The following is a 27,929-nucleotide window of genomic DNA, read 5'->3' on the forward strand; positions in this document are numbered from 1 at the left end:
CCTGGGGGCGATCACGTGGTCCGCCGCCGCGCTGCCTGCTGGGACATGTAGTTCCGGGTCCCGCGCTCTTTGCGCGCAAACCCGGCGCGCCGACTACAACTCCCAGAACGCCCCGCGGCGCTGACAACCAGCTGGCGGATACAAGATGAGGAGTGAGGGGGAGAATCCAGGAGTCCTCCCAGCGGTTGATTGGAGTACGTTACAACTTCGCCCCCATTGCAATTTTTATATTAACCCCTATTTTTTTTTTCTGGCTTGCAATTTCAGTTCTAAAAATATTTATTTCCAATGTGGGGGAAAAAAAAGTTAATGCTGAGTGGCTGCTTACTGCAAATGACCTCGCCTGTCACTTTAATTCCCCGCTCCACTCCCTCCCTGACCTCGGCCTCTTACACTGTTCCAATGAAGCTCAACCTAAGTTCGAGGAACAGCACCTCATCTTTCGATTAGGCACTTTGCAGCCTTCCGGACTCAACATCGCGTTCAACAATTTCAGACCATAACCTCTGCCCCTATTTTTCGGATGGCAGCTGTTATAGAGTCATAGAGTTTTACAGCACAGAAAGAGGCCCTTCGGCCCATCGTGTCTGCGCCATCCATCAATCCCTGTCCAGTCTAATCCCATTTTCCAGCATTTGGTCCATAGCCTTGTATGCAATGGCATTTCAAGTGCTCATCCAAATGCTTCTTGAATGTTGTGAGGGTTCCTGCCTCTACCACCTTTTCAGCCAGAGAGTTCCAGATTCCAACCACCCTCTGGGTGAAAAAGTTCCTCCTCAAATCCCCTCCAAATCTCCTGCCCCTTACCTTGAATCTATGCCCCCTTGTTATTGACCCCCCTACTAAGGGGAAAAGTTCCTCTTTATCTACCCTATCTATGCCCCTCATCATTTTGTACACCTCAATCAGGTCCCCCCTCAGCCTTCTTTGCTCCAATGAAAACAACCCCAGCCTGTTTAGTCTTTCTTCATAGCTGAGGCACTCCATCCCAGGTAACATCCTGGTGAATCTTCTCTGCACCCTCTCTAAAGCAATCACACCCTTCCTATAGTGAGGCGACCAGAACTGCACACAGTACTCCAGCTGTGGCCTCACCAGCGTTTTGTACAGCTCCATCATAACCTCCCTGCTCTTATATTCTATGCCTCGGCTAATGAAGGCAAGTATCCCATATGCCTTTTTAACCACCTTATCTACCTGTTCCGCTGCCTTCAGATATCTATGTACATGCACACCAAGGTCCCTCTGACCCTCTGTACTTCCTAGGGTCCTACCATTCATTGTGTACTCCCTTGCCTTATTTGTCCGTCCAAAATGCATCACCTCGCACTTTTCAGGGTTAAATTCCATTTGCCACTTTTCCGCCCATCTGACCAACTCGTTTATATCTTCCTGTAGCCTGAGGCTTTCCTCCTCACAATTGACCACCCCACCAATTTTAGTGTCATCTGCGAACTTACTGATCATACCTTTTACATTCTCATCCAAATCATTTATGTAGATCACAAACAGCAAGGGACCCAGCACCGATCCCTGAGGTACCCCACTAGACACAGGCTTCCAGTCACAAAAGCAACCTTCGACCATCACCCTCTGCCTCCTGCCACTCAGCCAGTTTAGGATCCAACGCGCCACGGCACCCTGGATCCCATGGGCTCTTACCTTCTTGACCAGTCTCCTATGCGGGACTTTGTCAAAAGCTTTACTGAAGTCCATGTAAACCACATCCACAGCATTTCCCTCATCCACACACCTAGTCACCCCCTCGAAAAATTCAATCAGATTTGTCAGACATGATTTACCCTTGACAAAGCTATGCTGACTATCCCCGATTAATCCTTGCCTCTCCAAGTGGAGACTAATTTTGTCCCTCAGAATTTTTTCCAATAATTTCCCTACCACAGATGTTAGGCTCACTGGCCTGTAATTCCCTGGTTTATCCCTGCTACCCTTCTTGAATAATGGTACTACGTTAGCTGTTCTCCAGTCCTCTGGTACATCCCCTGTGGCCAGAGAGGTTCTGAAAATTTGTGTCAGAGCCCCTGCAATCTCCTCCTTTGCCTCACACAGCAGCCTGGGATACATCTCGTCCGGGCCTGGGGATTTATCCACTTTTTGGCCTGCTAAAACCGCTAGTACCTCCTCCCTCCCGATGCTAATATGTTCAAGTATGTCACAGTCCCCTTGCCCGATTTCTATGTCTACATCATCTTTCTCCATAGTGAACACAAATGCAAAAAATTCATTTAAAACCCCGCCTACATCATCTGGCTCTACACACAGATTGATGGTTCTGCCATTCCCATTTACACCTCTTTACTCACCCCATTACCATCTCCTTTTGCCTCGCACCATCATCCCTTTTGTCATTTAATCGCCCCTGCCTTCCACCCAATCACAGACCTTCCCTTTTGTTCTGTCCCCACCTCCCCCCTTTCCCTGCCTCTCTATTTGTGTAAAACCTGTTATTTTTTTAAATTCATTCATAGGATGTTTTTATTCATTCATGGGATGTGGGCGTCGCTGGCAAGGCCAGAATTTATTGCCCATCCCTAGTTGCCCTTGAGAAGGTGTTGGTGAGCCACCGCCTTGAACCGCTGCAGTTCGTGTGGTGAAGGTGCTCCCACAGTGCTGTTAGGGAGGGAGTTCCAGGATTTTGGCCCAGCGACGATGAAGGATCGGCGATATACTTCCAAGTCGGGATGGTGTGTAACTTGGGAGAGGAACTTGGAGGTGGTGGTGTTCCCATGTGTCATCACCTGGGATAGGGTGGAAGGCAGGAGAGATTAAATGACAAAAGGGATGGTGGTGCGAGGCAAAAGAGGGTGGTAATGGGACCAGTAAAGAAACAAAAAATGGGTCTAGAGGTGTAAATGGGAATAGCAGAATTATCAACATCTCTAACTCTTTGCAGTTCTGACGTCAGGTCACCAACCTGAAACGTTAACTCTGTTTCTCTCCACAGATGCTGCCTGACCTGCTGAGTATTTCCAGCATTATTCCTGACTGGGTTGCATTGCATTTGTAATTTCTTGCCAGTTATTAACCCCCTCCCCTGAAGGTGCCAACTTTTGCTGGGGGGCGTTTCACTGCCAATCGTCTGTTCCCTCACCCAATATTCGTGCGTTCCAATTCTGCCGTCTTGTGTATTCCTGGAGTTGCTAACTCTGTTGGACGTAATCTTGGAGGTTTCATCGCGTGATCCCCCCCCCCACTCCCCGGCCAGTCAAACAGTCTTGTTACCCAGCTCTAGTATCTTAGGTTGTCAATCCCGGTTAATATTCACTCTGTATTTATAACCAAGAAACAAAAGTGTTCAAAGAAAATTAAAAAATAAACACTCCCTTTTTTTTATTAACGCCCCTATGATTTTTCTCCTGGGTTTTGCTTGCAGCCAATGTCCTGGAGATGAATCTTTAATTCCTGGAGACTCCAGGGCAATCCTGGAGGGTTGGCAAGCTGACTTATCCCCACTCCACCATTGGCGGCTGGGCCTTCAGCCGTCCAGACCCTAAGCTCTGGAATTCTCTCCCTAAACCTCTCTGCCTCTCTTCAAACTTTTGGTCAACTGTCCTAATAGCTCCTTCTCTGGCTCAGTGTCAATTTTTGTCTGATAACGCTTCTGTGAAGCGCCTTGGGACGTTTTATAAGTCAAAGGCGCTATATAAATACAAGTGCTGTTATTAAGGCGCAGCTTGGTGGAAGCACTCTTGCCTCTGAATCAGAAAGTGGTGGGCAGAGTCACAGGCAGTGGGGTTAGGGGGTTCATGACTTCTCCAGTCACCTTGAGGGCGGCCAACTTTCTGCAGCTGGGAAGCATTAGCTCTCTGCTCTGTCGGGAGGAGGCGGCGGAAGGGTGAAGCCGACACTTCGATAAGCTGCTTGACGTCAGTGCTCTCCTCTTCATAAAAGCTTGCCGCGAGGCTGTCGTGTTCAAAACAATAAAATGTTTCTAAAAAAATTAAAGCATAAAACCAGGAAAGAAAAAGCCCCAGAAAGCATGGGGGGGAGACCACTGGGGAGGAGAGGGAGGGAAGGAGGGAGAGAGAGGGAAGGAGGGAGAGTAAGAGAGGTAAGGAGAGGGAGGAAGGGAGAGGGAAAGAGAGAGGGAGAGCAGGAGAGAGGAGGGGAGGTATAGGTATGGAGGTAGAGGGAAAAGAAAAAGACAAGCACTGAAAGACAAGAAAGAAAAAGAGAAAATGGTGCTGGGAGAGTGCCTGGAATGGCTGCAAAAGGCTGAAAATCCACGAGCAGCTGAGGCTCCGCCCCTGAGCCTCACTGTGGGCCTCTAGCAGCCATTAGATTCGTCGCTGAAATGTTTTCTTCCAGAGGCCAAATGTGGACTTAAACACGTTTCCCGGCCCCAATTCTTCAACTATAGCTCCCTCCCTGGTTGTGGTTTCAAGTCCCACTCCAGAGACACGAGCAACATAATCCAGGCTGACACTCCCAATACTTTACTGAAGTGCTGCGGGTCGGAGGGGCAGTACTGAGGGAGCGCTGCACTGTTGGAGGGGCAGTACTGAGGGATCGCCGCACTGTCGGAGGGGCAGTACTGAGGGATCGCCGCACTGTTGGAGGGGCAGTACTGAGGGAGCGCCGCGCTCTCGGAGGGGCAGTACTGAGGGAGCGCTGCACTGTCAGAGGGGCAGTACTGAGGGAGCACCGCACTGTCGGAGGGGCAGTACTGAGGGAGCGCCGCACTGTCGGAGGGGCAGTACTGAGGGAGCGCCGCACTGTCGGAGGAGCAGTACTGAGGGAATGCTGCACTGTCAGAGGGGCTGTCCCTCACATGGAATGTTAAACTGAGGCCATCTGCATGTTACAGCGGTTCAGATAGACTACAAACCTCACTATTGGAAGAGGAGCAGGGAGTACTCCCAGACGCTGACCAGCTCAACATTCTCCCCAAAAACACTAAAAATAGACTAACCACTCACTCATCTCATTGCTGTTTGTGGGATCGTGCTGTGCACGTAATGGCTGCACAATGAATCGAGGGATGTGTGAGTACGACAATGAGCGAGACAAGTTTTGCACACATTTGCTTTATTTTTATTTTCAGTACAGTATATCCAGATTATAAATTTCACATCTGTAAGAAACTGTCACTCTCTTTAACTTGCTCACTACTAAAGCTGACAACTTTCAGGTACAACTGCAGGGTAGGTGAGGCCAGTGGCGAGCGACATCACCACTGCGTGTGCTGCACGCGCTGCACGCACGGTAACCGAGTTAAGTGAAGCAACACTAAATAATTCAGCAAAGTCTCACAATGCTTGACTACTGATATAAATAACATGGCAAACACGATAGGTAAGTAAAGAGAACGGCACAGAACACAGGAATCAGAACAAGCACTTTCACTACAATACTCTTTACAACTCGCAGCTCGAAAAGAGGTTTTCATTACGGACATGCGCCTCCCTACCAGGCTCTTAATGCATATTCAGTCTAATGCTGCCATCCCTTGTCCGCTCGCACCTGGACCGAGACCAGACAGGACGGCCCCATCCGTGGCTTACGAGAACCCCCTCCTCCTCACCCACCCCCCGCCCCCCACACACTTGTGCTTGAATGCACCCTCCTGTGCCAATGCCCATTTTGGTGGCTGAGAGATTGGGGCACGTGTTATGGCGACAGGGCCAGTGCGATTTGAAGGTCAGCGCACTCTTGGGGAAGCCAGACTCCTTTGAGTTGGAATGGTGAAGGGAATGACTGCCATTGGCGGTGAGGCTGTAAACGCACGTTTTATAAATGTGTTTATGATTTCACTACACAACTTCCCCCAGCAGTGTCAATACCGACAAGCAGTGCCATCCTCTGGTCAGACCCTCCACCTTACACAGCTCGCCCTGGCTGATGGAGTAACTGAATAATTGTCTCTTCCACATGCTTCGTTTTGTTTTTTTTTTTTGCTTGTGATGGTGTGAGACTTCCCACAAACAAAATGAGTGATCACGACTGTCCCGAGATGAATACTTGGTGTGGCGATGGTTGGCTGTTACTATACTGAACGTCACTGTGCAGAGAGAGTGTCCACTGGCAGTCTGAAAGCCTGTTGCGCTACCAACCGTACGTTTGGGCAGACACCAGCTCTCCACCTGCAACTTGCCGAAGACGTAACGGTGAACTTTCTGGCGGCCGAGTCAGATACTTACCTAAGACCAGTGAACATCAAGATATTACCTCAAAATGGGTAGTAGAGAGAGAGAAAGAAAGAGAGAAAACTAACACTGGGTAATGGGAACAGGGACAGTCTAATCAGTCCACTATGGGAAACAATGACATCTAAATTGGAGAATATGTTAAGACACGTTTAAAAAAAATATAAGAAAATGAAGCAAGTGCATTATAGATTTCCTATAACAGTTCATCCTCTGACATCAAAGGGACCAAGTGTATACACCTGGGCTATCCAACCGGATACACCAACATTTGGCTCCAGTCGAATGATTGGATTTTCCAAATTATCCAACTGGAGCACTGGATTTTGTTGTTATATGGTTGGGTTACCAGGTACAGCGAGTTACCAGGTTACTAGGTACAGCGAGTTACCAGGTTACCAGGTACAATGAGTTACCAGGTTACTAGGAACAGCTAGTCACCAGGTGTAATGGGCTCCAGCACATTCCTTTTCTGGATAGTTTCTATGATAAATATTCTGCATTCTCAGGTCACTTCACTTCCTGTGGCCTCAAACTTTCTCAGCCTGCGTCATGAAGACCATCCTCCACTTTCCGGCAACTCCCAGCATCACTAGCCCAACATTAACCTGAAACAAAAAGAATAATCAGATGGGATTACTTCCTGGGAACTTATAAACCCCCACCCCCACCGCTCAGTTTGTTCCCCATTTCTCCTGAAGGTGCTGACTCTCACTGGGGTACGGGCCCCCTCCTCTCCTGAAGGTGCTGACTCTCACTGGGGTACGGGCCCCCTCCTCTCCTGAAGGTGCGGACTCTCACTGGGGTACGGGTCCCCTCCTCCCCTGAAGGTGCCGATTCTCACTGGGGTACGAGTGCCCTCCTCTCCTGAAGGTGCTGACTCTCACTGGGGTACGAGTGCCCTCCTCTCCTGAAGGTGCTGACTCTCACTGGGGTACGGGTCCCCATCTCTCCTGAAGGTGCTGACTCTCACTGGGGTACGGGTCCCCTCCTCTCCTGAAGGTGCTGACTCTCACTGGGGTACGGGTCCCCTCCTCTCCTGAAGGTGCTGACTCTCACTAGGGTACGGGCCCCCTCCTCTCCTGAAGGTGCTGACTCTCACTGGGGTACGGGCCCCCTCCTCTCCTGAAGGTGCGGACTCTCACTGGGGTACGGGTCCCCTCCTCCCCTGAAGGTGCCGATTCTCACTGGGGTACGAGTGCCCTCCTCTCCTGAAGGTGCTGACTCTCACTGGGGTACGGGTCCCCATCTCTCCTGAAGGTGCTGACTCTCACTGGGGTACGGGTCCCCTCCTCTCCTGAAGGTGCGGACTCTCACTGGGGTACAGGTCCCCTCCTCTCCTGAAGGTGCTGACTCTCACTGGGGTACGGGTCCCCATCTCTCCTGAAGGTGCTGACTCTCACTGGGGTACAGGTCCCCTCCTCTCCTGAAGGTGCTGACTCTCACTGGGGTACGGGTCCCCTCCTCTCCTGAAGGTGCTGACTCTCACTGGGGTACGGGTCCCCTCCTCTCCTGAAGGTGCTGACTCTCGCTGGGGTATGGGTCCCCTCCTCTCCTGAAGGTGCTGACTCTCACTGGGGTACGGGTCCCCTCCTCCCCTGAAGGGGCCGATTCTCACTGGGGTACGAGTCCCCTCCTCTCCTGAAGGTGCTGACCCTCACTGGGGTACGGGTCCCCTCCTCTCCTGAAGGTGCTGACTCTCACTGGGGTACGGGTCCCCTCCTCTCCTGAAGGTGCTGACTCTCGCTGGGGTATGGGTCCCCTCCTCTCCTGAAGGTGCTGACTCTCACTGGGGTACGGGTCCCCTCCTCCCCTGAAGGTGCCGATTCTCACTGGGGTACGAGTCCCCTCCTCTCCTGAAGGTGCTGACCCTCACTGGGGTACGGGTCCCCTCCTCTCCTGAAGGTGCTGACTCTCACTGGGGTACGGGTCCCCTCCTCTCCTGAAGGTGCTGACTCTCACTGGGGTACGGGTCCCCTCCTCTCCTGAAGGTGCTGACTCTCGCTGGGGTATGGGTCCCCTCCTCTCCTGAAGGTGCTGACTCTCACTGGGGTACGGGTCCCCTCCTCCCCTGAAGGTGCCGATTCTCACTGGGGTACGAGTCCCCTCCTCTCCTGAAGGTGCTGACCCTCACTGGGGTACGGGTCCCCTCCTCTCCTGAAGGTGCTGACTCTCACTGGGGTACGGGTCCCCTCCTCTCCTGAAGGTGCTGACTCTCACTGGGGTACAGTTCCACTGGGAACAACCACCTGCTCCCTCCTCAGTCCAAGGGACAGACACTAAGGTTAGGCCAACTTCTTCACTCTACTCCACCAATAATATAAGATCGTCACTAATAAATCCAATCGGGAATTCAGGTGAAACTTCTTTACCCAGAGAGTGGTGAGAATGTGGAATTCGCTACCACAGGGACTGGTTGAGGCGAATAGCAGAGATGCATTTAAGTTGACGTTAGATAAACACACGAGGGAGAAAGGAATAGAAGGATATGCTGATGGGGTGAGATGAAGAGGGGTGGGAGGAGGCTCGTGTGGAGCATAAACACCGGCACGGACCAGTTGGGCCAAATGGCCTGACTCTGTGCTGTAAGTTTTATGTAAATGAATGCACGGGAAACACATTTGGGACTTTTCCGAGGACTGTGATGAGCTATACAAGTCACTCTTAACATCTCAGCTCCTGCTAACAATCTTCGGTTGTTTCGCATCTTTAAAACAGTTTGCAGCAGGGCAGCTCCACGGGTGTGTGGCGTACGTACCTAGGACTTAGCGAGCAGCTTGCTCCGGAACGCCACCATCATCCGCTTACGGAAAGTTGCAAACTCATTATCCCCCTCGTCCGTCTCGGCAGCAGAGCCGACTCCTAGCCCAGACCTGTCCAACGATGTCACACCCCTATGGAGGAGAGAGGGTTACTCTAAGATTTACAGTGCTGTTACATGGCTTATTAGTATATTCGTACTGTACCCCAGTGTTATACAGCGACAGACTTGTACCCACCAGTACTGTACCCCAGTGTTATACAGCGACAGACCTGTACCCACCAGTACTGTACCCCAGTGTTATACAGCGACAGACTTGTACCCACCAGTACTGTACCCCAGTGTTATACAGTGACAGACCTGTACCCACCAGTACTGTACCCCAGTGTTATACAGCGACAGACTTGTACCCACCAGTACTGTACCCCAGTGTTATACAGCGACAGACCTGTACCCACCAGTACTGTACCCCAGTGTTATACAGCGACAGACCTGTACCCACCAGTACTGTACCCCAGTGTTATACAGCGACAGACTTGTACCCACCAGTACTGTACCCCAGTGTTATACAGCGACAGACCTGTACCCACCAGTACTGTACCCCAATGTTATACAGTGACAGACCTGTACCCACCAGTACTGTACCCCAGTGTTATACAGCGACAGACCTGTACCCACCAGTACTGTACCCCAATGTTATACAGGGACAGACCTGTACCCACCAGTACTGTACCCCAGTGTTATACAGCGACAGACCTGTACCCACCAGTACTGTACCCCAGTGTTATACAGTGACAGACCTGTACCCACCAGTACTGTGCCCCAGTGTTAGTGACAGACCTGTACCCACCAGTACTGTACCCGTTAGTGGCAGACCTGTACCCACCAGTACAGTACCCGTGTTATGCAGCGACAGACCTGCACCCACCAGTACTGTACCTGTGTTATACAGTGACAGACCTGTACCCACCAGTACTGTACCCGTGTTCTAGTGGCAGACCTGTACCCACCAGTGCTGTACCCCAGTGTTATACAGCAGCAGACCTGTACCCACCAGTACTGTACCCATGTTCTACAGTGACAGACCTGTACCCACCAGTACTGTACCCCAGTGTTAGTGACAGACCTGTACCCACCAGTACTGTACCCGTGTTATGCAGCGACAGACCTGTACCCACCAGTACTGTACCCCAGTGTTATACAGCGACAGACCTGTACCCACCAGTACTGTACCCCAGTGTTCTACAGTGACAGACCTGTACCCACCAGGACTGTACCCCAGTGTTCTACAGCGACAGACCTGTACCCACCAGTACTGTACCCCAGTGTTCTACAGTGACAGACCTGTACCCACCAGGACTGTACCCCAGTGTTCTACAGCGACAGACCTGTACCCACCAGTACTGTACCCCAGTGTTATACAGCGACAGACCTGTACCCACCAGTACTGTACCCCAGTGTTATACAGCGACAGACCTGTACCCACCAGTACTGTACCCCAGTGTTATACAGCGACAGACCTGTACCCACCAGTACTGTACCCCAGTGTTATACAGTTCAAACTGTGGGTGGTTTCACAGCTCCAGTGGATGAAATATGTCCACCGTTGTGCATTACTGAAATCTCACTGAAGTGGAAGGTACTAGTTTCCGATTTCACAGTGAGGGATACGAGTGCAGGCAACTGATTGACAACAAGCTCTCTGCTCTCATTCATGGGAGTGACGTTTGTGCTGGAACCCCTGTGGCCAGCCGAGAGACAAACTTTCACCCCAGGAGTTTCGGCTGGGTTTGAAATCAGGACCCAAATGTGAAATGGTAGTGTTCAATTTACCGGGAATGGTAGCATAGTGGTTATGTAATCCAGAGTCCTGGACTAATGATCCGGAGACCTGAATTCAAATCCAATGTGGAATTTACATTCAGTTAAGTAAAGAAATCTGGACTAAAAAGCTGGTATCAGTAATGGTGACCATGAAACTATCGGATTGTCATATAAACCCAACTGGTTCACTAATGTCCTTTAGGGAAGGAAATCTGCCGCCTTTACCCGGTCTGGCCTATATGTGACTCCAGACCCACAGCAATGTGGTTGACTCTTAACTGCCCTCTGAAATGGCCTAGCAAGCCACTCGGTTGTATCAAAATTGCTAGGAAAACCTTCACCACACGGACTGCAGCGGTTCAAGGCGGCGCCTCACCACCACCTTCTCAAGGGCAATTAGGAATAGGCAATAAATGCTGGCTTTGCCAGCGATGCCCACATCCCGCGAATGAATTTTTAAAAATCCAGCCGAGCCCCTCTCTGTCCTGTTTCATACCTGTTGATGGGGTTTGTGATGCCCTGTTTTCCCGAGCCCAGCCCCTCTCCATCCTTCCAGCCCATCTTCTGCAGCATCTGGTAGCCAAGGTTGTCCACTGCCAGCTTGTTTTTAGTGTAATTTATATCCTCATTTTTCTGAAAGAAAAGCATTTGCTCAGAATAAACTTTTTACATCCCCAATGGCGGATCAATTTAATCAGTGTCAGAGTCCCTCAATGACGCAGTGGTTTAAAGGCACCATCTGGCGTGGATCTGAGCCTTGCAGGCCACAAGGTTCCTGGTTCGGTCTCGGTGCTGAGTTAGCTGGTCTTTGTAGAGTAGAGTGGGACAAGTTCTCTCAGCGACCCTGGCCTAGAGTCAAACCGGCCTAGGTGTCCCTGACCACCATCCAATGGAGGTTCACGGGCGAGGACAGGATCAGGCCCGGCTCGGATTCCGTCCCCTTTGGAGTCGAACGATCTGCAGCCAAGGATCAGGTGTGAAGAATGGTCACTCGGGTGAACTATTGGAGGGTGCCTGATGCCTGGGGAATTGCACCCGCAAGACCCAGTACTTTTGAAAGCACGAAAGGCTTGCATTTATATAACACTTTTCACATCCTCAGGACAGCTCAAAGCGCTTTACAGCCAATGAAGTACTTTTGAAGTGTAGTCACTGTTGTAATGTGGGAAACGCGGCAGCCAATTTGCGCACAGCAAGCTCCCACAAACAGCAATGTGATAATGACCAGATCATCTGTTTTTAGTGATGTTGATTGAGGGATAAATATTGGCCCCAGGACACCGGGGAGAACTCCCCTGCTCTTGTTTGATTAGTGCCATCAGGTCTTTTACGTCCATCCGAAAGACGGTACCTCCGACAGTGTAGCACTCCCTCAGTGCTTGGATCATGTGCTCAAGTCTCTGGAGTGGGGCTGGAACCCACGACCTTCTGACTCCGAGGCAGCTCCCACAAATAGCAATCGGATCAATGACCAGTTTAAATGATGTTGGTTGAGGGATAAATATTGGCCAGGGCACCGGGGAGAACGCCCCCCCCCCCGCTCTTTTCTTCGAATAGTGGCCGTGGGATCTTTTACGTTCACCTGAGAGAGCAGATGGGGCCTCGGTTCAATGTTTCATACGATAGATGGCACCTCTATCAGTACCGCATTGAGTGTCGGCCTGGATTCTGGGGCTCAAGTCTCTGGAGTGGGGCTGGAACCCACGGCCTTCTGACTTGGAGGTGAGAGAGTGCTGCCCACTGAGCCGTGGCTGACACGTTTGGGTCTTTGGAAGAGGACCGGAGAAAATGTATAAACATTTTTTTTTTAACTATTTGACTGCACTTAACAAGCCAGCACTTAAATATCCGCTGCAGCATGGAGTTGTGGATGCATGGAATAGGCTCCCAGCGAAAGCAATTATTAATACATCAATTGACATCTTAAAAAATAGCAGGATGAATATCTGGTTGGCAACAGGACTGAGGATTAGAAGGAGAAGTACTGGTAGAGATGGCCCGAGTGCTGGGCCGTACACGATGGCTCGTAACCTTACCGTTTTTTTCTTTGGTTTATACACTGGCTTGTCGTAGCCGATTCTCTTCAGCTCTCGGACTGAAATGACAGCACAGACTTATTAATGACTTACGCTTGTGACTTTAGCAACAACCAACAGGACAACGTCAGCAACACCGCCTGAATGACAAGTCACCTTTCTGGATTATTATTTTATTTTTTGGATCATTTTTCCACTGAAAGGATGTAGATATGAGTTATTTTAAAAAGTGCTTTTAAGTTAAGGCTCGCTTTAAAAGGTATTATTTTCTCAGGGCAGCTCCCGTGAAAGGGATGCAGATTAGACGGGAGATGAAAGGCGATTAATATACTAATCAGAAATTGTTTTTCATGGAGACTCCACAATCACAATTTATAAGCTTATCTGGGTTGTTAGAAAACATCTCTCACCCATGTGTTGGAAAATCCTTTAACCTCTGTTTGTCTATGAGAGGGAGTAAGAGGAGGACAGGCTTTTGGGGCACAGAGAGACACATTCGAAACAAGACACTGCACAGGGGGCGAGACAGCAAAAGGCTGCAGAGAGAATAGGTTCGGCCCTTGAATGTAGGAGTGAATGCAGAGAGGCTAAACTCTAAGTTGCAACCTGAAGTGGGGCAGCGTCACACATTCATTACTTTTATACCATTCTGTGAATCTTAAGCAAATCTGATCATATCTGTTGCTCTATACATTCACCAAACTGTGCAATGAAGCCGCTTAATGATTCAAATCAAGCCTCGTCTCATCTAGTGTGAACTTGGTTGTCTTTGGAGAGATTGAAGAAACAGATGTGCGAAGGACATGAGATGTGGTCCAGGTCACACACAGGTTTTGTTGTCAAAGCTCGGAGTCCCGCTATCGTACCAGCAGATATAGGGCAGCGTGAGTCAACTCCCGTGAAAGAAAGATGCTCAGACTACAGGAGCGCCTGCTGCCGCTGAACTCGTAAAGGTATCTATGACAGACCCGAATGGGTAACAACCACATTGAAGTGCCACCCTTACTCGGTAAATAAGCGTGTGAGGGGTCTTCAATCAATCCCTGGCCACATTTGGATTAACTTTAGGTGCGTCAAACTTGGTTTGCGTAGCATTATTACTTCTGGGCCAGAAGGTTGTGGGTTCAAACCTCACTCCAGGACTTGTGTGCATAACTTAGGCTGACATTTTAGTGCGGCACTCAAGACTTTTTGAGTGCGGGACGCCAGCAGGGGACATTCTGTCAGCAATTTTCCCCGAATATTTCATTTTAAAAATGAAAAGCTGTGGGTCTTAGCTGAGAACTGATGAAAAATTTAAATAGACCAATCAGAAATTAAGAAACACCGTGTCACGCTAAGTCTTGATTTCTGTAATTTTCTAATATCTGAGGATGGGGTCCCTCTATTAGGGAAGATAATGGAGGGGGGGGGGGGTTTACCACTGCATTGAGCAACCCCTCTGATCCATACACCTCTGGTGAAATGTGAACAATTTGACCTCCCTTCGTTACTGCTTACCTGGTGATGGAGCTGACTTTGGGCGGATTTTCTTGGGTGGCAGCATGCCCACTTTCAATGTCAGTCCCTTCCGCTTTCTGGGGCGCAGAATGGAACGCCTCAAGGGTGCTGCCGCCGGTGCGGGATCTGTGGGAGGATTGGGTTTCGCCAGCACCCCGCTGTACTCCTTCACCTTCTCCTTGTAGTATTTGTAGTAGGAACTGTTCTCGTCGTAGAGAAACCTGCAGAGACGCAAAAAAAAGGGAACCACTGTGATCACCTCTCCTCCCAAAAACAAATCAGCATGACTGCTTCCGAGCAGGAGTATGGCGAAAAGCCGTAGCCATTGTGCACTCACATGCCTATTACTGGAGGACAGCAACATGAAAAGCAATTTATACAGTGCTTATCATGACCTTAGGATGTCCCAAAGTGCTTTACAGCCAATGGAGTATTTTGGAGTATAGTCACTGTTGTAATGCCAGAAACATGGCAGCCAATTTATGCACAGCAAGCTCCCACAAACAGCAATGTGATAATGACCAGATCATTTGTTTTAGTGATGTTGGTTGAGGGATAAATATTGGCCCCTGGACACCGGGGAGAACTCCCCTGCTCTTCTTCAAAATAGTGGCTGTGGGATCTTTACCATCCACGAGCGGGCAGAGGATCCCACGGTTTAACATCTCATCTCTGAAAGACGGTTCCTCCGACAGCGTAGCACTCCCTTGACCAACACCGAAAACCAGATTATCTGGTCATGTATCTCATTGCTGAGTGTGGGAGCTTGCTGTATGTAAATTGGCTGCCGGGTTTCCTACATTACACCAATGACTACACTTCAAGAGTACTTTGTTGGCTGTAAAGCGCGTTGGAAAGTCCCGAGGTTGTGAAAGGTGCTATATAAATGCAAGTCTTTCTTTTTTACAGAGGGACAGGCTGCCTCTCCCAACCCGTTCCGGGGAGTTACATTAAAACCGCAATATATCGCGCATGTGCGGTTTTTCCTATTTAAGAGCCGATGAGCCAGCTGCGCGGGAGCGGAGTGCGACGGGGCTGCGCAGCTTAAAGGGAACATTGGTGAAGAGTTAATTGGCCCATAGTTGCAACTGCTGAATGGCAACAGCACACAAAATGCACTGCCCCGCTCCCCCCCACAATGAAGATCTACATGTGCCGGCAAAACACTGAACCCGAGCCAGCGATCGAGTGCCGCATTCACAAGCTGCAACATTATAGATCAGGATCTAATGTCATAGTCACGCTCTCTAAGCTACAGATCGTGGGTGGGGAGTGGGTCAGTGGGTCAGTGACCCTCCTGTTACCGGTTGGAAATCAGCAGACCGATGTTTATTCCAAGGCACATGAACAAGTGGATGCAAGAAGTGGTACAGATGCTGAGACAGAGAAGCTGGTGATTTGGGATAGACTCACCAATATCTGCAAGAAAACAAGACAGGGAGAAGGAAGATGCACAAAACAGAGGAGCCAGGGCCATAAAAACAGACTGCACTACCATGATCAACCCCCCTTCAGCCAGTATACCGACACACCTCATGTGCTAGAGGGGAACTAGAACCTGTAATCCAACCCAGCAAACATTTCCTCTCCCGACATTTGCTGGGTTATATTTCCACAGGAACCAGGAACCCTCCTTGTCCAATTGGCACGCGTGAGTACTGGCAGGCATCACAGTGGAGCAATGTTCCCGTTTAGCCACACGGCTGCCTGGAGCTCCCACGCAGGCCGCTTGCCGGATTCTCAATGGAAAAACCACGCACGCACCGAAGTTTGAATGGGCCGCGCATCCCCTTAAAGGGGTCACACACCCAAAAAATAATTAGAGGGAACATTGCAGTGGAGCCTGCTCCTGTTCTCATCTGATGTCCACATACACGCACTTTCCAACAGGGATAGGTAATCAGGTGTGGGAATGCTGGCTGATACTCTCCTCCCCCCCCCCCCCTTAGCCTGGGGCCTGGAGTGCAATTGTCGTACCCAGCCGAGATCAGCTAACTCGAGCGGAAACAGGGCAATCAAACCTGGGCCTTTCTGGTCTGTTTTGTTCAGTACCACACCAGGGTTTGGATATTTCAACTGAGCCATGGGAGAAGGGCAACGTTCCTGCTAAGTTGCATGGCCGTGGTCTGGAAGTCCCGTGCAGGTCACTCACCGGCTTCTACAGCAAAGAAACTGCGCATGTACAAAACTTTGAACGGGTTGTGCACCCAGTTAAAGGGGCCGCGCATCTAAAATAAAAATTAGGGGGAACATTGGAGAGGGCGGGTTCATTTTCTTTGGGATCAACTGACCTAACACTCCCTTGGTTTAGACAGCATAAGGGTACCCCTTACCGGCAGGAATGGACCCTGCCCCACATTCTTACATCCCTAATGTGTCAGCAAGCAGCCAGTCTCTGTACTCTTACCAGAAGGTTGGATTATCCCGATTGTTTTCAATAGCGATCTCTTCCAGCTCTGGGCCACATTCAGCCACAAACTTGGCCAGTTTCTCTGCAGTGGTTCTCGTTTTGGCGTCACTGCCAGATTCATCTGCAAGAAAGGCAAGTTAGTAAGTTCCAGTAAACACAAATTGCCCGGGGACAGCAGCAACTGACATGTTGATTTTCACGACACGTCTTCACTCAAATCCCCATGGTCCCCTCGCACCACGGAGGGCCAAGCGGCTGCCAGGCCTTGGCTGACTTTACCCCGAGTCAGAAACATGCAAGCACACAATAGTGATTTGGGAACGACCTGCACCCCCCCCTTCTTGTGCTCTCTCTGCGCTGCTGGCCTGCGGGGACTGGGAGTGAGGCTGGGCCTGCCTCTCATCAGTGCTATAACACTGAACATTCAGGCTCCAACACTCTCTTAAAATCATGCTGCACCCCGTGACAGAGCGCAGGGTGTTATCAGGCAGTGTTACCCCACCCTCCAACGTCAGGGAAAATTACTACAAATCAATGAATTGACAATAATTTAGTTTAGCATCTGATGGGAATCCCCATCAAGGGTACAAACATTTTATTGGTATTTATCCACACTAATTGCCTTTTTTTGGTGTATTTTGGGGGGATGGGTAGCCTCGAATTGTAGTTCCTTCTCCCCATAAATTCAGTTTACTGTGGGCCAAATTGTCTCCTCCTGTGTTGCAAAGTCTATGATTCCCTTTGAAAGCACTGACTGAAGCCTGGGTTCCCACCTCCTGATCATTATCCAGTGACCCTTACTGGAAACTGTGCACATGAGGACAGCGGGCAGCGAAAGAGCATCAGTCCTGGCTGTGAAACCCCATTCCACTGAGCACTCTGCTGGCACTCACTGCCTGGGCTTACACTCTGTTAATCCATTAACTGGTCCAGGCAGCGGGCGGTCGAGGGGGTCGTTCAACCTGATTGCCTGCCTCTCTTCCGCGGCCACGTTCGCGCCCGGGTGGCCCTGGAGATGGAGCACGCGGTGTCCGCCGGCACGCTTGAGCCCTTCCGCGACCGGTGGGCGCCGCGGGGACTGGAGTGCATCATCACCCCAGCCAACGAAATCTTTAAATAAAACTTAAATTAAATTAAGTTATTTTAGTTAAAGTCTATTTGTTTAACCATCCAATCAAAAAGAGTAGACTCTGTTAATTGTATTCAAGTGGTGGATACCAATTGGGTGTTAATTGTATTCAGTTGGTGGGTATTATATATATGAACACAAGAACATAAGAAATAGGAGCAGGAGTAGGCCCCTCATGGCTGATCTGATCTTGGCCTCAACTCCACTTTCCTGCCCGCTCCCCATAACCCTCGACTCCCCTGTAGTTCAAATATCTGTCTATCTCCGCCTTGAATATATTCAATGGCTCAGCCTCCACAGCTCTCTGGGGTAGAGAATTCCAAAGATTCACGACCCTCCGAGAGAAGAAATTCCTCCTCATCTGAGTTTTAAATGGGCAAACCCTTATTCTGAAACTGTGCCCCTAGTTGTAGGTCCCCCCACGAGGGGAAACATCCTCTCAGCATCTACCCTGTCAAGCCCCCTCAGAATCTTATATTTTTTTATTCGTTCATGTATGTTTCAATAAGATCACCTCTCATTCTTCTAAACTCCAATGAGTATAGGCCCAACCTGCTCAACCTTTCCTCATAAGACAACTCCTTCATCCTAGGAATCAACCTCGTGAACATTGTCTGAACTGCCTCCAATGCAAGTATATGCAATGCAAGCTAATTTACAGAACAAACGAGAAACTGTTCAACCTCCGTCGCCTCCAGTCCAGATCGTCCCATCCTCTGTCGTCGAATTACAGTATGCAGACGACGCTTGCGTCTGCGCTCACTCGGAGGTCAAACTCCAAACTATCGTCAACACCTTCACCGAAGCGTACGAGAGCATGGGCCTTACACTAAACATCCTTAAGACAAAGGTCCTCTACCAACCTGACCCCGCCACACAGTACTGCCCCCTGATTATCAAAATCCACGACAAGGCCTTGGACAACGTGGACCACTTTCCATACCTCAGGAGCCTATTGTCAACAAGGGCAGACGTCGACGACAAAGTCCAACACCGCCTTCATTGTGCCAGTGAAGCCTTCGGTCGCCTGAGGAAGAGAGTGTTTGAAGACCAGGACCTCAAACCCGGCACTAAGCTCATGGTCTACAGAGCAGCAGTGATACCTGCCCTGCTGTATGCCTCAGAGACATGAACCATGTACAGCAGGCACCTCAAAGCACTGGAGAGGTACCACCAATGCTGCCACCGCAAGATCCTGCAAATCCATTGGCAGGATAGGCGCACTAACGTCAGTGTTCTTGCTCAGGCCAACATTCCCAGCATTGAAGCTTTGATCACGCTCGATCAGCTCCGATGGACGAGTCACATTGTCCGCATGCCCGATACGAGACTCCCAAAACAAGCACTCTACTCGGAGCTCCGACACGGCAAGAGAGCCCAGGTGGGCAGAGCAATCGCTTCAAGGACACCCTCAAAGCCTCCTTGAAAAAGTGTAACACCCCCACCGACACCTGGGAATCCCTGGCCCAAGACCGCACAAAGTGGAGGAGAAGCATCCGGGAAGGCGCCAAACACCTTGAATCTCTTCGCCAGAAGCAAGCGGAAACCAAGCGCAGGCAGCGCAAGGAGCGCACGTCAACCCAAGCACCCCACCCGCCCCTTCAACCACCGTCTACCCCACCTGTGACAGAGACTGTAGGTCCCGCACTGGACTCATCAGTCACTTGCGAACTAATTTTTAATGTGGAAGCAAGTCATCCTCGGTTCCGAGGGACTGCCTAAGAAGGGATCCCTCCGTAAATAAGGAGACCAAAACTGTACCCAGTGCTCCAGGTGTGGTCTCACCAACGCCCTGTACAGCTGTAGCAATATTTCCCTACTTTTATACTCCATCCCCCTTGCAATAAAGGCCAACATTCAATTTGCCTTCCTAATTACTTGCTGTACCTGCATGCTAACTTTTTGTGTTTCATGTACGAGGACCCCCAGGTCCCTCTGTACCGCAGCATTCTGTTGTCTCTCTCTATTTAAATAATATTTTGCTTTTCTATTCTTCCTACCAAAGTGGATAACCTCACAATTTCCCACATTATACTCCATCTGCCAAATTCTTGCCCACTCACTGAGCCTCTCTATATCCCTTTGCCGACTCTTTGGGCACGAATTTCCCAGGGCCATGGAGGCAGGAATGGAGGCGTGTGGGGTGTTAAAATTGCAGAATCGGGGGGTATAAACCCTTCCCACCCCCAACCTGCCTCCATGCCCGTTTCCCAGGAGACGGGTACCCGACCTGTGCTGGGAGCCGCCTCCCCGAGGCGGGTAGGGGATTAGTGCCAATTAACTGCCCGTTAACAGGTAGTTAACAGGCAGTTTTTGGCCTAATCCCTATTTTTAGCCCTGAAGTGTGGGCTTCCCATCGGCTCCAAACCACGCCAAGTTAGCGAGGCGGACCGTCGGGCTGAAGGGCTTGGAGGGTTCGAAATGTCCGGTGTTCAGGTGAGCGATGGGTGCATGAGTGCAGAGGTAAGTGTGTTTGGTGTGTGTAAAGTGTTTAAATAAGTTTTACTTACCTTTACTTACTAATGCAGGCTTCCTTCCTTCAGGTCTCGGGAGTCCCTCATCTCACCGGCACAGAAAGCAGAATGGCCTCGAGCTGTCAAAAGTTGCAGCCTCTGCTTTCTGTTCTGGAGAGATTTCTAACTGAGTCTGTGGAGCAGGACTCAAGTTAGAAGTCAGATTGTCAGTGTTTGACAGCTTCACAGAGCTGTCAAACGCTGATGTTTCATCTGTCAAAGCTCTTGACAGATGAAATGTCAATCCCTGACGTCACCTGTAACCGGGTGTCCCCTAATTGGCCTGCTGAGCCCAACAAGGTCAATCAAGGGAAAATCACGTGGGTTGGCCACAAATCGATGGAGGTGGGACTACAACCCAAAAAGTGGGAGTCCCGCCTCCATCACGTCCCCATTGACAAAATCCAGCCCTTTGTGTCCTCCTCACAACTTGCTTTCCCACCTATCTTTGTATCAGCAGCAAATTTGGCTCCAGTGCACTCGGTCCCTTCATCCAAGTCATTAATATAGATTGTAAATAGTTGAGGCCCCAGCACTGATCCCTGCGGCACCCCACTCGTTACAGTTTGCCAACCTGAAAATGACCCATTTATCCCGACTCTCTGTTTTCTGTTAGTTAGCCAATCCTCCGACCATGCTAATATATTACCCCCAACACCATGAGCTCTTATCTTGTGCAGCAACCTTTTATGTGGCATCTTATCGAATGCCTTTTGGAAATCCAAATACACAACATGTACTGGTTTCCCTTATCCACTCTGCTCGTTACATCCTCAAAGAACACTAATAAATTTGTCAAACACGATTTCCCTTTCATAAAACCCTGTTGACTCTGCTTGATTGTATTACGATTTTCTAAATGTCCTGCTACTACTTCCTTAATAATGATTTCCCAATGACAGATGTTAGGCTAACTGGCCTTTAGTTTCCTGCTTTCTGTCTGTCTCCTTTCTTGAATATGGGTGTTATATTTGCGGTTTTCCAATCCGCTGGGATCTTTTCAGAGTCTAGGGAATTTTGGAAGATTACAACCAATGTATTCAATATCTCTGCAGCCACTTATTTTAAGACGCTAGGATGCAGGCCATCAGGTCCAGGGGACTTGTCAGTCTTTAGTTCCATTAGTTTGCCTAGTACTTTTTCTCTAGTTTAGTGATTGTTTTAAGTTCCTCCCTCCCTTTTGCCCCTTGATTTTCCACTATTATTGGGATGTTTTTAGTGTCTTCTACCATGAAGACAGATACAAAATATTTGTTCAAAGTCACTGCCATTTCCTTGTTTCCCATTATTTAATTCCTCAGTCTCATCCTCTAAGGGACCAACATTTAATTTAGCTACTCTCTTCCTTTTTATATACTTGTAGAAGCTCTTACTGTCTGTTTTTATATTTCTTGCTAGTTTACTCTCAATCTATCTTCTCCCTCTTTATTATTTTTTAGTCATCCTTTGCAAGTTTCTAAAAATTTCCCAATCTTCTGGCCTACCACTAATCTTCGCAACATTGTATGCCTTTTCTTTCAATTTGATATCATCCTAACTTCCTTAGTTAGCCACGGATGGTTCATCCTTCTCGTAGAGTCTTTCTTTCTCACTGGAATATATCTTTGTTGAGAGTTATGAAATATCTCCTTAAAAATCTGCCACTGCTTATCTACCATCTTACCTTTTAATCTATTTTCCCAGTCCACTTTAGCTAACTCTGTCTTCATACCCTTGTAATTGCCTTTATTTAAGTTTAAGACACTAGTTTCAGACCCAAGTTTCTCACCCTCAAATGGAATGTGAAATTCTATCAAGTTATGATCACTCTGCCCTAGAGGATCATTTACTATGAGATCATTAATTAATCCTGTCTCATTAAACATTACCAGAACTAAAATAGCCTGTTCCCTGGTTGGTTCCACAAAACTGTCCTGAATACTCTATGAACTCATCCTCAAGGCTATTTTTACTAATTGATCTGTCCAATCTATATGAAGATTAAAACCACCCACAATTATTGCAGTACCTTTCTTACAAGCCCCCATTATTTCTTGATTTATACTCTGTCCCATAGGGTAGCTACGGTTAGGCCTATAGACTACTCCCACCAGTGACTTCTTTCCCTTATTATTTCCTATCTCCACCCAAACTGATTCGACATCTTGATCTTCCGAGCCAAGATCATTTCTCACTACTGTACTGATCTCATCCTTTATTAACAGAGCTACCCCACCTCCTTTTCCTTTCTGTCTATCCTTCCGAAATGTCAAATACCCCTGAATATTCAGTTCCCAGCCTTGGTCACCTTGCAGCCACGTCTCTGTAATGGTTATCAGATCAAACCCTTTATTTCTATTTGTGCCGTCAATTCATCTATCTTGTTACGAATGCTGCGTGCATTCAGATAAAGAGCCTTTAATTTTGTCTTTTTACCATTTTCCCTTACTCTGACCCTATTTGCTGGTGCACTCTTATGCTTGTACGCTCTGTCCCTTCCCGTCACACTCTGGTGATCATTACCCCTATCGCTACCCTGCACTATTGCCTTGTCCTTTCTCTAACTTTTTAAGTTTCCCCTCACCTGAACCCTCCCCCCCACTATTTAGTTTAAAGCCCTATCTCCAGCCCTAGTTATTCAATTCGCCAGGACACTGGTCCCAGCATATCGGAGCAGGCACAGGAAGTGGGTGCAAGCTTATCTTGGGGTGCACAGTATGTAATGTGTCTCTCTGTAAATAAAAGTTTGTAAGCAACTAAAGACTAGGCTCCAGTACTCTATCCTTCACCACCTGGCCATCCGAATTTTACACACACACACACACACACACAAAGACTGGCCACATGGCAAGGTCACGGAGGTCATCTAGTTTTTGAGGAACCATACCCCAGGATGAGCCAACAGCCTGCAGACAACTGGGAAAATAAAATCTTACAGCCTGGAATTTTGTCATGACAGTTTAGAGGAGGGAGTTCTTATTTATAATTTACTCCTCAAAACAACAAGATTCTTAAATATAGATATCATAGATTTATTAAGCATATAGCACATGCTATTGCCCTTAAACATACACTTAAAAGACAGTGCTTGCAACTGAACCTTGCTGGTTAACTTGAGGCACAATACATAATTTACAACAAATTTACATTCCTTTAAGGCACAAAACCCCACAGGAAAAGTGGTCCAACCGTGGGTAACAAGAGAAGTTAAAGATAGTATTAGATCAAAGGAAGAGGCTTATAATGCTGGCAAAAAGAGTAAGCCTGAGGATTGGGAGAATTTTAGAATTCAGTAAAGGAGGACCAAGAAATTGATAAAGAAAGGGAAAATAGAAGTAAACTAGCGAAAAGGAAAGACAAATTAAATACACACTTTGGTTCTGTCTTCACAAAGGAGGACACAAATAACCTCCCAGAGATGTCGGGGAACATAGGGTCTAATGAGAGGGAGGAATTGAATGAAATCAGTATTTGTAGGGAAATTGAAGGCCGATAAATCCCCAGGGCCTGATAATCTACATCCCAGGGTACTTAAGGAAGTGGCCCTAGAAATAGTAGATGCATTGCTGGTCATCTTCCAAAATTCTATAGACTCTGGAACAGTTCCCATGGATTGGAGGGTAGCTAATGTAACCCCACTATTTAAAAAAGGTGGTAGAGAGAAAACGGGGAATTATAGACCGGTAAGTCTGACATCGGTAGTGGGGAAAATGCTAGAGTCCATTATTATTATCTATATATGTCTGTCTGTCTCTCTGTCCGGCTATACAATCAAAAGTTATAGAGCGTACCTACACATATGTTATATCAAAAGAAAGATCATTAGGGGACTCTTGTAGGCGTATTTACTTTTTGCTTGGACAAAAATTGTGCCGACTGTCGGACAGAAATTGTGCCGACGGTATCCAAAAAACGTTCAAAATTCCTCTCATTATCCGCTCATTTGCATCGAGTGGGGGCGGGTTCATTGTGTGCGCGGGCGGGCCATCCTACAGTTGAGTGACGTGATGATTGACCAATCCTACAGTTCAGTGACCTGACGGTTGACCAATTGGCGCGTGTGTGGGCGGGCCTAATCATTCTCAACTGAGGTGAGTGTCCGCCATCTTGATTCCTAACGATTTTCCCCCCCCACTTTCTGTGTGTTTATTTTTCCCACTTTCTGTGTGTACCCCGTTAGAAGTTCTTTTGTGCAGTTGTCTTCTTAGCTATGGGGTGCTTAAAAACCTGAACTTTGATATTTAGGAATCTCTCTTTATTGTAGTGGATGCGCGGAGCCGCGGCCTAGCAGCGCGGGAAGCCTGGGCCTCGAGTTCAGCAGATTCCCAGCGCGCCCGGAACCTGTCGAGCCTGCTGAAGGCCCTCGGCGTCTCACTCTCCGCCCCCCCCCCCAGTCTCTCTCTCTCTCTTCCCCGCGCAGCCCGAAAGCCCGGGGGAAGAGGGAAGCGAGCAGCTGAGCGGCGGGCGGCGTCTCTCTCTCCCGGAACCTGTCGAACCTGCTGAAGGCCCTCGGCGTCTCACTCCCCCCCGCCCCCAGTGTCTCTCTCTCCCCCGCGCAGCCCAAAAATCCGGGGGAAGAGAGCAGGTGAGTGGCGGCGTCTCTCTCCCCCCCACCGCAGCGAAAGGCGTTCGTCTGCCGCCCGGCCAACTGGTTCCAAAGGCCCGCCGCGTTCAGGATGAGCAACCCCAGGCTCGCTTCTGAGCGATAGGCACCCGGCCTCCCGATGTCAGACTGACTCCGTTCTGGTACCGGAAAGGAGGGAGGGAGGGAGAGAAGAGGGAGAGGAGTCTCTTTCTCTCCCCCAGTCCAGACTCTCCCTCCTCCAGTCTCTCTCTCCCAGTCTCTCTCTCCCCCCAATCTCTCTCTCGCTCCCCGTCTCTCTATCTCTCTCTCCCTGTCTCCCAGTCTCTCTATCTCTCTCTCCCCAGTCTCTCTCTCCCTTTCTCCGTCTCTCTCCCCTTCCCCGTCTCTCTCCCCCAGTCTCTCTGTCTCTCTCCCCCAGTCTCTCTCTCTCCAGTCTCTAGTCTCTCTCTCTCCCCCAGTCTCTCTCTCCCCCCAGTCTCTCTCTCTCTCTCTCCCCCCAGTCTCTCCCCCCCGTCTCTCTCTCTCCCCCCCAGTCTCTCTCACCCCCACTCTCTCCCTCTCCTCTCTCCCTCTCCCCCCAAGTCGCTCTCTCTCTCCCCATCTCTCTCTCTCTCTCCCCCACCCCCCCGGTCTCTCTCTCTCTCTCTCCCCCCCCAGTGTCTCTCTCCCCCCGTGTCTCTCTCTCTCTCTCCCCCTCAGTCGCTCTCTCTCTCTCCCCATTCTCTCTCTCTCCCCCCAGTCTCTCTACGCTCTCTCTCTCCCCCGTCTCTCTCTCTCCCCCCTCAGTCCCTCTCTCTCCTTCCCCCTCTCTCTCCTTCCCCCTCCCTCCCCCCTCCCCTACCCCCCCGCCCTCCCCCTTCCCCCCCTCCTCCCCCTTCCCCTTCAGTTGCTCTCTCTCTTCCCCCCCAGTCTCTCGCTCTCTCTCTTCCCCCCCAGTCTCTCGCTCTCTCTCTTCCCCCCCAGTCTCTCGCTCTCTCTTCCCCCCCAGTCTCTCGCTCTCTCTCTTCCCCCCCAGTCTCTCGCTCTCTCTCTTCCCCCCCAGTCTCTCGCTCTCTCTCTTCCCCCCCAGTCTCTCGCTCTCTCTCTTCCCCCCCAGTCTCTCGCTCTCTCTCTTCCCCCCCAGTCTCTCGCTCTCTCTCTTCCCCCCCCAGTCTCTCGCTCTCTCTCTTCCCCCCCAGTCTCTCGCTCTCTCTCTTCCCCCCCAGTCTCTCGCTCTCTCTCTTCCCCCCCAGTCTCTCGCTCTCTCTCTTCCCCCCCAGTCTCTCGCTCTCTCTCTTCCCCCCCAGTCTCTCGCTCTCTCTCTTCCCCCCCAGTCTCTCGCTCTCTCTCTTCCCCCCCAGTCTCTCGCTCTCTCTCTTCCCCCCCAGTCTCTCGCTCTCTCTCTTCCCCCCCAGTCTCTCGCTCTCTCTCTTCCCCCCCAGTCTCTCGCTCTCTCTCTACCCCCCCAGTCTCTCGCTCTCTCTCTTCCCCCCCAGTCTCTCGCTCTCTCTCTTCCCCCCCAGTCTCTCGCTCTCTCTCTTCCCCCCCAGTCTCTCGCTCTCTCTCTTCCCCCCCAGTCTCTCGCTCTCTCTCTTCCCCCCCAGTCTCTCGCTCTCTCTCTTCCCCCCCAGTCTCTCGCTCTCTCTCTTCCCCCCCAGTCTCTCGCTCTCTCTCTTCCCCCCCAGTCTCTCGCTCTCTCTCTTCCCCCCCAGTCTCTCGCTCTCTCTCTTCCCCCCCAGTCTCTCGCTCTCTCTCTTCCCCCCCAGTCTCTCGCTCTCTCTCTTCCCCCCCAGTCTCTCGCTCTCTCTCTTCCCCCCCAGTCTCTCGCTCTCTCTCTTCCCCCCCAGTCTCTCGCTCTCTCTCTTCCCCCCAGTCTCTCGCTCTCTCTCTTCCCCCCCAGTCTCTCGCTCTCTCTCTTCCCCCCCAGTCTCTCGCTCTCTCTCTTCCCCCCCCAGTCTCTCGCTCTCTCTCTTCCCCCCCAGTCTCTCGCTCTCTCTCTTCCCCCCCAGTCTCTCGCTCTCTCTCTTCCCCCCCAGTCTCTCGCTCTCTCTCTTCCCCCCCAGTCTCTCGCTCTCTCTTCCCCCCCAGTCTCTCGCTCTCTCTCTTCCCCCCCAGTCTCTCGCTCTCTCTCTTCCCCCAGTCTCTCGCTCTCTCTCTTCCCCCCCAGTCTCTCGCTCTCTCTCTTCCCCCCCAGTCTCTCGCTCTCTCTCTTCCCCCCCAGTCTCTCGCTCTCTCTCTTCCCCCCCAGTCTCTCGCTCTCTCTCTTCCCCCCCAGTCTCTCGCTCTCTCTCTTCCCCCCAGTCTCTCGCTCTCTCTCTTCCCCCCCAGTCTCTCGCTCTCTCTTCCCCCCCAGTCTCTCGCTCTCTCTCTTCCCCCCCAGTCTCTCGCTCTCTCTCATCCCCCCCAGTCTCTCGCTCTCTCTCTTCCCCCCCAGTCTCTCGCTCTCTCTCTTCCCCCCCAGTCTCTCGCTCTCTCTCTTCCCCCCCGTCTCTCGCTCTCTCTCTTCCCCCCCAGTCTCTCGCTCTCTCTCTTCCCCCCCAGTCTCTCGCTCTCTCTCTTCCCCCCCAGTCTCTCGCTCTCTCTCTTCCCCCCCAGTCTCTCGCTCTCTCTCTTCCCCCCAGTCTCTCGCTCTCTCTCTTCCCCCCAGTCTCTCGCTCTCTCTCTTCCCCCCAGTCTCTCGCTCTCTCTTCCCCCAGTCGCTCTCTCTTCCCCCAGTCGCTCTCTCTCTTCCCCCCAGTCGCTCTCTCTCTTCCCCCCAGTCGCTCTCTCTCTTCCCCCAAGTCGCGCTCTCTCTTCCCCCCAGTCGCTCTCTCTTCCCCCCAGTCGCACTCTCTCTTCCCCCCAGTCGCACTCGCTCTCTTCCAACAACATGCCCTCAAAAAAGCCTCGGCACCGCCGGGCACCCCCAGCTAGTCTATCTATCTATATATAATCTTCTTCTATATATATATATATATATAAACGGATCGTTCTTTCTGTCTGTCTGTCTATCTGTCTGTCCTTCTGTCTGTCCTCGGAGGTAGACTGCGCTGCGTAGGTTAGCGCT

General features: G+C 50.3%; 1 protein-coding gene across 1 annotated transcript in view; it reads right to left on the minus strand.

Moving 5' to 3' along the window:
* Positions 1-5,032: 5,032 nt before the first annotated feature.
* The window catches only part of LOC147107984 (SURP and G-patch domain-containing protein 2-like), a 40,577-nt gene continuing 17,680 nt past the window's right edge, over positions 5,033-27,929 (minus strand). The window contains exons 5-10 of the mRNA XM_086004359.1: positions 16,696-16,819; positions 14,289-14,509; positions 12,789-12,847; positions 11,249-11,385; positions 8,926-9,061; positions 5,033-6,775 (exon numbers count right to left, since the gene is read on the minus strand). Coding sequence (XP_085860485.1) covers positions 8,926-9,061; positions 11,249-11,385; positions 12,789-12,847; positions 14,289-14,509; positions 16,696-16,819 — 677 coding nt within the window. The 3' untranslated portion in view covers positions 5,033-6,775. The remainder of the gene's footprint in view (positions 6,776-8,925; positions 9,062-11,248; positions 11,386-12,788; positions 12,848-14,288; positions 14,510-16,695; positions 16,820-27,929) is intronic.

This window comes from Somniosus microcephalus, chromosome 13 (assembly GCF_052327205.1).
Source record: "Somniosus microcephalus isolate GS21.2 chromosome 13, FLI_Smic_1.0, whole genome shotgun sequence".
Classification (NCBI taxonomy): Eukaryota; Metazoa; Chordata; class Chondrichthyes; order Squaliformes; family Somniosidae; genus Somniosus; species Somniosus microcephalus.